Source organism: Dendroctonus ponderosae, unplaced genomic scaffold (genome assembly GCF_020466585.1).
Source record: "Dendroctonus ponderosae isolate FM_Combo_2020 unplaced genomic scaffold, Dpon_F_20191213v2 Dpon_F_20191213_1, whole genome shotgun sequence".
Classification (NCBI taxonomy): Eukaryota; Metazoa; Arthropoda; class Insecta; order Coleoptera; family Curculionidae; genus Dendroctonus; species Dendroctonus ponderosae.
The window spans coordinates 12530064-12540801 of record NW_026017110.1 but is presented as its reverse complement, the minus strand read 5'-3'; the positions used below and the strand labels follow the sequence as shown (position 1 = coordinate 12540801).

At 35.0% G+C, this 10738-nt stretch overlaps 1 protein-coding gene across 2 annotated transcripts in view; it reads right to left on the bottom strand.

The window, feature by feature from the left end:
• The window catches only part of LOC109535815 (probable phosphorylase b kinase regulatory subunit alpha), a gene marked incomplete in the record, with an annotated part of 17271 nt that extends 7173 nt beyond the window's left edge, over window positions 1–10098 (bottom strand). Inside the window, 10 exon segments of one of the 2 annotated variants that reach the window (XM_048663827.1) lie at window positions 1020–1184; window positions 2748–2895; window positions 6310–6462; window positions 6529–6699; window positions 6761–6934; window positions 6998–7150; window positions 7207–7395; window positions 9103–9369; window positions 9420–9579; window positions 9637–10098. In XM_048663827.1, coding sequence (XP_048519784.1) covers window positions 1020–1184; window positions 2748–2895; window positions 6310–6462; window positions 6529–6699; window positions 6761–6934; window positions 6998–7150; window positions 7207–7395; window positions 9103–9369; window positions 9420–9579; window positions 9637–9938 — 1882 coding nt within the window. 2 annotated transcript variants of the gene reach the window in all.
• Window positions 10099–10738: the final 640 nt, after the last annotated feature.

Sequence of the window (10738 nt, the reverse complement as noted above, 5' to 3'; positions counted from 1 at the left end):
AATCCTTGACAAGGGCGTACCGTTTCAGGAATTTAGCATTGAGACGTAAACTAGGGCAATAACTGTACCCATTGTTTAAATGTTATTTGAACAAGCTGTATAATGAATTTAATACAATATTAATTTTACGATAAGAATAAAGATATTAAATTAGACTTGGCTTGCCAGAAAAGTTAACTGAGTTGAGTAATGGCATCTGAAGAGTAGAAAACATAAATTCATTTATCCTCTTCCTTATACCATTTTTGCGAATCTTCTTATCTATTAATGATTTCTTAAGTGAAAATGATGATAATTTTTTTATGCAAAGTCTGTATTGTTTCAATAAACCCGGGAAATGCAATGAGATATTTATATCATTTTTATCTATGAATAAGCTTGGTCTTAGTTAGAGTTTATCGTAGGACAAACTTTAAGCACTCTAAATTTTTTTTAATCTTTAACCTTCGCCTATTTGAAGTATGAGCAATCAACATGCCTAGTACAGACTCCGCAAGCGATAACAATTTCAGCTTAAAAAAAACCGCCAAAAAAAAGCAATCGCGTCATAGACGGTTCCTCAATAAGTCAAAGTACCTTCTTAAAAAATAATTTTATATTTTATGATAATTGAAATAATTCTATCATAAAATTAATTACTGAATCGTACAAAAACGTAAAGATCAGAAATAAAAATACGATCGTCGGAAAATAAATATTAAAGCGAGTCCTTCAATCTATCGATGCAAGGTTCTCGACGTCAGTCTTTACTCTGTCTCCTAATCGCATCGTTTACTGCACAATTTGTAAACATTTGTTTAGTAGAATAACCGCGAGTCTAAAAAGTTCGATTCTTTCACATTGTGCACATTTAGTACGTGCACAGCTTTTAGTATATTGCGGTTAAGATTTGTTTGGTCAGTATCGCATTGGTTGGTCGCTGATCAACGGCGCCACCGATTTTTTAAGATTGTGCATCCCCAAAAGTACTGAACCACGCGCTCCACTGATAAGAATCAATTAATAATTAGTATACTTACTATCTGGAACACCATCTTCATGACATCCAAGAAAACTTAAGTTTGTAATTGAACTGGTGTTTAGAAATTCGGATAGGTTTCCTAAAGTAACACGAGTTCCATTTATATATCCAGATTTCAGTTTCTTCATAGTTGTGATCATAGCTAAGGGTATTCTGCCATCCTCTACAATAGGAAAGAACGAATAGTACCTTACAAACCTTAAAACGACGACAAAAAAAATATAGCAAATTTAAAAGGTAAAATTATCTTCCTTTAAGGTGAATGAATTTGTGGTAAGCGGCTGGACTTACTTTTCTTAACACGCTGTACCTATTTATTTAGCATGCACGATAATGAAGAAACAAAATAATATTGAATTATGCTTTGTATCATAAATAATGAATATTATTGACTGACTACATGCAGTGCTACTATGCCATCAGTCCAAATATGGCTTCTTGAGCTACATCAAACATGCAGGACAACTAGAAATGTTCCCTTAGTTGATATGATGAGTGCGATATTAAATAATTCTACATAAGTTTTCAAAAATAATTTCTGTGGCCGACGAGTGTATGTGAAGAACAAAGTCAAACAACTAAGCGTCAGTGATCGAGTTCTAATAGATGCGACACACTATATTGCTGCTTCCTTGCGTAAAAATACAGGCCGTGCTTATTTAAAAGTTTGTATGATAAACCAAACTACCCGAATTAGTTGGGTCGAAAGCTCGGAAGGGCGAGCATTAGGGACGTCCGGCTACAGTGGTAAGGCGGAAACAATGGGCACCTAAAAGAAAAAACAATAAAAGGACGTTTGGCTACTTTGTTTTTCTAATACGACCTATCGTCTTTTGAAATTATTTCTTTTAAACGGCTTCCTGTTCAGTTTTTAGCTAAAGGTATTGTATTAGATCACGCAGCCACCCCGATTTGCAGGCTTGAGAGTAACGGAAAAAGTTGTCGTTATAAGAAATTTATCGTTTAAAATTAGTAACGGCTTCAAGGGGTGGCTCCTTAAGTTTCTTTTGGTAAGTAGCAAATAATAGCAAAATATATTTTTCTTTTATTTTTTATGAAATCTGAAATGACGTGTTTTCAGAGTTAACAGTGGCCACAGCTTAGCATTATATGAAATCAGGGGGCCACTGTAAACGGAATTATTAATTTCTTTCAGATTTGTTGATATATTTTGTTATTTTATCGTTTAATAAAGAGTAAAGCAACATGCCCAGAAAAGTATAAAACCGAAAAGAAGGGTTATCGGAAATATTGACGAAGCAGTGATGAAACAAGCAGTGCAAGCTGTATTTGAAGAAGGTCTTTCTGTTAAGGCTGCACGCACCTACCGATTTCGGAATTTGGAGTTGTAAGTATATGACATTTATTTGTACTGACATGTTTAATGGTTCAAGGAAAAACATTTCAAAATTTTTTTAAAAATTTAAATAAAATTGAATTACAGAAATGGTGGCCACTGTAGCAGGACGTCCCTACTCGTCCCAAAGCTACCCGCAAGACCCCCTCTTCAACAGCGCGTTCCTTACTTATACATATATTCCGCTGTTTCAACTCATACATTCATTGACCAAAGAAATTAAATTTCGGCACCCGTAGAATACCTATAAATAATAATACGTATTCCAAGTCAATATGCAACGAGTGTCCTCTAAGATGCAGCGATATCAAGTTACACCTACCTACTAACATTTAATCCACTGAGCATGCTAATAAGTTGAAGTGTTACCTAAATAATGACGCGTAGCCACGACCGTAACAGTCGGTCTTCCAAGCAGATTACGCCAGCTCATGGTTAAAAACGCAATATGTGTCGTGAGCTTATCGGCGAGTAGTGCCAAATCATAACTGCTGTAGTATTCGTTCATATCAATATTCTAAGAGCATTATGAAACACATACGGAGGCACATGCAAAAAATAACACATTATCAACAACAAACAAGTGTCCGACCTCGGGATCTATTTAAGCACACGACAAAGGGTTCTAGTAAAAAACCAAATTCACACTATTACAAAATAAGCTAGTAAACCAGGACTCCTGTACATTGGTCCTAAGCAGAGATCGCCCGTATAACACTTAAACTAATAAGCTAGAAGCATCAGACGAATGCAGACATTGCTATTTCACTCTAAACCCAGAAGCTTGGTTAATTTATTAGCATGGTTTAAATAAAGATCAATACCTAAATGGAATCTTCTACATATAATTGTAACGAGCGGTCGACCAAGCATGTTTTGCCAACTGGACTTCAGAAAATTTATCTCACTCTTGCAAATGTCTATCATCAGTTCATAATCAGACGCAATGTAATTGTGAGACAAATCGGTAAACTAAAGAAAAATAAAGTCAACATCTGATTAAAACCAAGATACGAATGAATAGATGATAAACTCCTAATTATTGTTGAATTTTATTTTTTACTCAAATATGTGCGTGTAAGTGTGCTAATATTAAGATTAAAAACCAAACCGTTTTACATAACAAATACATACTCATAAGCAGGACACCCACTGAATCATTTAATCTTTACACTATCCACTGTGCCAACCAAGTCAAGTGGCCAGGGCAAGCCAACCGCTTGCCCCCGACCTGCAAAAATCACCTGGAAAATCCAATTTTACAGACCATTCCGTTTGCTAAAATGCAAGTTCCGCTTCCGACCACTTGGTCATAGCCGTTAATATATTCTCAGTCTTTTCAGCTCCAGCCATTAAGCCTAGTCCAGTACATTTCCACACTTCAACTAGTTCTATAGGGTTTTATCTTTGGATACCTTGATTTCTTCTTCCACCATCCTGATCATTTGTGATGCCGAGTTATGAGTATCGAACTGCTCGTGTGAGGTTCCAAAGGCGTGAGATTTTTTTATTGTACTATTTTCACAGAATTTAAATGCAGTTGCAAAATCTGCACACAAAGGTGTAACCAGACGACAGATTTGCACAAAAAAAAAGATTTGGGGATTAGTATTGTAGCTAGCTGGATCGGGAATTTGCTGAGCGCGAAAGCTCCATAAACCAGCGTAACTATTTGGTCCCGGAAATAATCCGATCGCATGTTTCTGAGGTTTTTTTCGGGACTGAGTGAGCGCTTTTGTAGCTTTCAAGTTCTGCATTAGTTCGGCTAAGTTTGTAGGTGGGATTTTTTCGTCTGTGCGAGATGTTTTGCTTATACGATTCTGGCTTAGGTTGTGATTGATTCATCACAAAATAGCAGTTACTTAGAGTCGTTCACTTTGAACCGTTTTTGCAGGGCGTGAGTTAAATATTCCACTTTTTCGCGTCCGTGAGCGTTGAAAAAAGTATTGCAGGCGTTTCTTCCATGTGCGCTTAAGACCATTCATTGTCATTTTTGTTTCACTTATGTTTCTTTTAATTTAGATTGGTTCAGTTTAGATAACTTAGCGTTTGGTTTTTGGGACTCGACTCGACCCAATCAAACCCGACTGTCCTTTAATAAGCTGCGAGACCTTGTTTTACCGTTATAAGTTTAATCATTGTTGAGCTGCCAACATGTGTGTTTTGCACCGCTCAAATAGATGATAAAAATATATTAAAGATAGCCAAACGCCGCGACTAAAATATTAGTTAGATTATAATTGCAAACAAAACATATAATTGTAACAGTCGTATCCTTAAAAAGCTGCAAAACAGTCCCAGTTTTTTAATTTAATAACCAAGAATCGCTTTCTGGTGACTACGTTCATGCACTTTCGTGGGTATAACCATAATAACTGAAAGTTTAATCAATTCAAAAAATCTAGTTTCATACAACCACCTGGCAACATTATTCAAACATAAACACAAAGTAATTGTAGATAATATAAATCAGATATCAACTCGTCGCCTACCAACTTGGACTATTAATATCATAAAAAACACACATTTGTAAAAGTTAATTCAAAGGTAGTATCAAATCAGCATCAACTCTCCGAACTTGAGTTAGAAATGCCCGAGAAATGAGTTAGCAGATTCAGTGGGCGTCTCTTATGGGAATTGCTATAAACTACTTTATTGGCAACTACTAAATTCGAAATAAATTATATAAATTCAGTCTTAATTCCAAATAATGGCTGAGTAATATAGCAATTAGTCACAGAAAAAAATTAGTGTACATTAGAAACACAAATGAAATTTAATCACTTATTACTGCGTACATTGAAGAACTCATGAGAATTTACTTAAATACTCTGAAAGTTATTACTAAAAACCGGTATTTCTATCTTTCAATATGGTTATCCAAGATATTATTAATATAGGATTCCCCCAACTGAAAGTATTAACTTCTGGATAAAGATGAAGTACTAGACATTACATAAATACGTTTTAGGCCCGGTATTATAACGTCCTGTGGACTAACGGTTGAGATTCAACCCACGGTTTGAGTGCAGTTTGGGTGGGTATTATAATGTACGGTTGACCAACGGTTGAGATTCAACCCACGGTTGGAGGCAAGTTTGAGTATTATAAACGCTAAACAGCGGTTTAAGTGCCGGTTCACAAGCAGAACCTGGTTAAAATCGGTAGGATTGTTAAAATAACTATAAACCGGGTGGTCCTTTTTGCGAGTTTATACTCTTAAATTGCGACTTAAGTGAATTATTACAACACTTGCAGTTAGGATTTTTCCTTATCTTTACAAATAAGCTCGTCAGAAGCTGTAATACCAATATTAGAACATAAAATATCACTTATTCTGAAAAATCAATTTGTTGCCCTAATTTATTTTTTAATTAGAAGATTTTCAATTCCAGCTTTGGTGTCTCTAACGCCTGTTTTGAGTAACTAGCCTGTGATTTTGTAAGCTATTAATATTTTGGTTTTGGTGTAGTTTTTCTCTTGTGATAGGATATAAATTTTGAATAAGTTTTGAAGAAAACATAGTCCCTGCACGTGATTGCATCCGATTTTTTGTTTTCGATTTTCAATGATATAGCGGCATCTACAAGTCTGTGGCAGTCTGCGTAGGTATAAACGTACTACTCGTTTACCTTTTCCATACATTTGTTATGCACAGCAATTCGCCGGGTAACGAAATGTTGTAAAGGTTCACAGGCACCATCAGTTCTCAGAACTGACGAGAAAACAATGGTTTTGATTGGCTGATGCTCTTCACGCAATGTGGCCAACGTTGATAATATGAGTGAACTCCCGGTTGGCAAACCCGATGCTCAATAGTTTTTATAATACATTAATGAAGTCAACTTTGGTTGGTCAACCGACGGTTCAACCCGGCATTTATAATACCCACCCTTAGATTTATGAGTTTAAGTTAGTTTAAAAAACATACCTGCGGTGTAAAAGCAAATATTTTATCTCCAAGTGAATATAGTTTGCTAGTGCTTAAAATTCCCACATCTTTTGATTTTCGTCCTGTTAAACCTAACTTCTTGTTCCGTCCTAGATAAGTGTATAGGTGGGATAAAATTCTTGCGGGCTGAACCTGAACAAACAATGCAGATATTAACGATAATAAAATTATATTATTTTTTAACTCCCGATCTTCTACCTCTATAGGAGCAAGTTCGTCCACTGTCTGAACTAGGATGTCGTGCTCCGCTAATTTACTTTTGATTTCAGAGTCTTCGGCTAAAATCACTACTTGCACTACAACATCTGGCTTCTTTTCAGCACAAAGTCGTCTATTCAATGGATCAAGTTCTCCGGGCGCGAGAAAATTCTATAAATATAAATGAAAAAATCTAATGTATTTTCCAAAACGCAAATATCAGCTTTTCCACCTCCTCCAGTAACTTCCCGATAACATATAGGGATTGTGCCCATAGGAAAGGACTTTGACCTAAAGGGATTCTATTTTGCGTTCCCGGTTCTCTGTACTCCCCAGCCACAAGTTCAGCAGGAACGGCATACAGTTGCGGAACTAATTTCACTCCATCTTCAGTCTTAATCATAATCTAAAGTATTGTTCAGATTACTACATAATTCTAAATTAAATATATTTTAGCTTGAGGACCCACCTCTTCCAGACGCTCAATATATTCTAAAGCCGACCCTCTGTCTCCAGCAAAAAGAGAATCTATAATTAAGTAACAGAAGAACATTGGCCATTCACATTCAATATTTTCAAACATTCTCAGCTCCCATGGTTCGTAATACAGTCTGCTTGGATCCTGCATTGAAAAATTACCATTCGTATGAAATAGTTTAATAACTAGGTAGAAAATACCTCTTTGGGAGTTTTATAGCCATCCCTCAAAAATCTCTTGCAGCCGTATCTACCAAGTAATTTTTCTTTTATTGATTCTTTCGTGGTGTTTATTAAATTTGGATCGTCTACTGCAAATGCTGGATAGCTGATGACAGAAAGTAGTCCACTATCGATTTCCTTAGAACCAGATTCCCTCGGAAGCATCGACTGAAATATGTTAATATATTGTTGTTACGAGCTGATTGGGATAACATACCCAAATGAATAGTTCAAATTTCCGAAATGCAATAACATACAAAATATTTCGATTTGAATTAATATTATCTCAGTTGTAAGAAACATGGTTGAGGTGAACTTTTTCAAAAATATGGTATATTTTGCAGCGCATAATGTCCAGAGTTTCAGGGTTAAAGAAGAAATTGGTAACATTAGCACACAATTCATTAGATCCACTGTACATATTGTTATCAAGTGCAGACAGAAATAAGATTGAAATAAAATGTCAATAAATAAAAATAATATCCGATCAAATTGGGATACAACATCCATCTTAAGAGCGATCATTGTTCGGATTAATTGGACTCTTGATGCAATAAAACGCTCAAAATATTCGACAAGCCTTATATCTAATGTAAAAGAATCAGATCATTGTGATCTCTATAAGATGGATCAGCACGATAGCTTCATCCTTCCTGAAGGCGATGAAATTGAAAACATTCAATATAAAGTGTTATGGCTTGAGAATAATGTATTTCTTCTATTGCAATTTGTTAGTGCTTTGTTAGAAAAGTCGTATTTTTGACTGATATACATATACTAAAATAAAATAAGCTGTTACCAAAAAAAGATATACTAAGATAAAAATAGATTGTAAACTGCATTTTCTCGATACGCACCAAATTTCATATGTGATGTTAATCTGTTGTATGTTGTAGCAAATGTACCACATCGTCTGAGTTGTCGGGTGCAGAAGACATTTATGTTACGTTCTCGGCTAACCAACACCAATACAACTAATAGATTCATTCGAACATCTTCTATTTCGAATAGTTATATACATTTTTTAGAAAAATCAGACCGGCAACTTGTTCAACAGCAAATATTTCTTTCTTACTTGTATTATGCGACCTTCAAAACTTAAATGTATAACAATGTCCGAAATACGTCAAGTTTGCCTTTCTTGGGGACCTTACGCTATAGTGTAAATCGTCCACATTATACAGAGCGTTGTTTATTACAGACAAATTGGTTCATCTAAGAAAGTGAAAGGTCCGCAACCGCTGATTACTGGAGTCATATTGAGGGCAACGCGCATAAGCAGCGATTAGGACGGTTTTTAGCTCCATAGAAACAATCCCGTCAAAAAAAAACGATTAAAGATTTTACCTAAATACTCGAACGAAAGAACTAATGTTACATATCTACTGTTCAACTTCTTGCACTTTTGCTGAAAACAAATAATTTTTCACATCAAACTGTGCATATTCAGGCATTAATTTTGAAAACTGATGTTGTGAAGTAAAACTAGTGTGTTAAATTGAGCAGTTCTGTGACAAAATTATTATACGCATTGAAATTTAGATAGTTATGTCTATCATTACTTTGGGAATTGGGATGCTAAAATGGATCCAACAATGTTGGAATTATATAAGTTCGAAGCTGCTAGCCCGTTAGTCAGGTTAGCGCTCCACGTGAACTCAGTTGTACAGTAGTTATAATTTAGTTATTATTTTCAACTAACTCATTAGCAACATGAGTGGAACTTAATTGAAAAAAAATATTTTTGTTTTACATACAACTCGTGACAATATATGAGCGTTATACGCTTGGCTAAGCAATAAATTATAAGCCCATATGAAAATGTTGAACCTTTCTTTCTGTATATCTAACATATAGGTAATAGTAAATAATTACCTGTAATACAGCTTGACACTTTTGTGCCTCATCTGTTAATACGTGTATAACGCTATAAGGTCCTCCTCTGGCTCCAAAGAGATCGAGCTCATTCATAGCTTCCAAGGCAGCCTTCGCCATGCCAATTGAGCTGGCATTTAATTCAGGAAGGCCGTGATTGGATTTATCTCCCCTTTCCCAAACTCCGTAATCTGGAGTGCAATAGGCGCACTCAATGTAAAATACTAAGTTTTGTATGAATGATACTTCATCCAGATTAAAAATAATCTAAAATAAATTATGTAATAGTTGGTCAGTAAACCAGAAGGGCCATATACCTGGAGTCCTGACGCAGTCATTTGGGCTAGAATAAGAAGATACAATGAAACGGCATCGATCTGTAAGTGACCCCATTCATTATCCCCAACCACAATTTGCCCTGTTTCTGAACAGTACTTTGCATGCAGCGAATCTAAAGGGTTTTGAGTTTGCTTAAACCTGAAATACGTAAAAATTAATAACAAGGGAAATAAGAAAGACAATCACTAAGTGTGCCTCTCCACTTTATCCTTTTGTTGCATCATAGCCATCAGAAGCCCCCTCATCAGCTTTACACACGATTGCTCTAACTCATAGGTTTTAGCCCGATCCTCATCTTGATCTGCCATTTTCTTGTAGGCCATTGAAAGACCCCACACAGACATTATACAGTACACATTATTCCTGATCCATGCATGGTTATTCTGATCATTTAAAGGAAATAAACCCGTAACTGGATTTTGCTTCGACATAATGATTTTGTGGATAATTCGTTGATAGTAGTCCAGGCGGACACCTGAATTACTTCGACTACGCATTCTTATTTGATGTTCAAAATACACCTTCTATAAGATCTAACTAGATTATGATATAATATATATGAACTGCTCTTCTAAATCACCACTATTAAAATAATATTGAGGCATAAAATTAGGGTTAGATTTTATCGTGATTGTTTCAATGGCAAATCAATGACATTCGTGTCTCAACTACTTTTCGGAGTGGTTTTAGGTTATCCGATTAATATACAGCGTGACCAATTTGAAAGAGGTACACCCTAATAAAATTTTTATTTATTACATATATATATATACATAGAATGTAACTTGGAAAATTATACCAAATGACATTATCGCATTTTTAGGTAATTTTCTGGTTAATCAGCTGTTCGCGTTCAAAGTTAAAAATAGACTAGAAAGTATTGATTGCTGCCTGAAGTGCAAACTAAGATGACGTCCTTTAATTACCCTAAAGAAGTAGTTCATTTTAACAAGTGTTAAAAATACCAGTGTACCTGTTTTTTTACTTTAATGCATGTGGTTTTAGTTAGTTCTAGAAATTTTTTTTGTTTTTCTATAATTTAAATATGTACTAAAAAATGTTTTGCCTAATTGCCGCTTTAGCACTGGAATTTTTACCACATTATTCACATAAAGCATGTATGTTAACTAACTAGATTGTCCAATTTTATTTGAATTTTTCAAGAAGTTTTCGCAGTAATTAAATTTTCTTCGTTTTATTTTCACTACTTATCTGCTAAAATATTAACGAATTAAAAATATAATCCCAATAAATTGCTGTAAATCGAGAACTAAAAGATCACAGAATTTGTGAATTT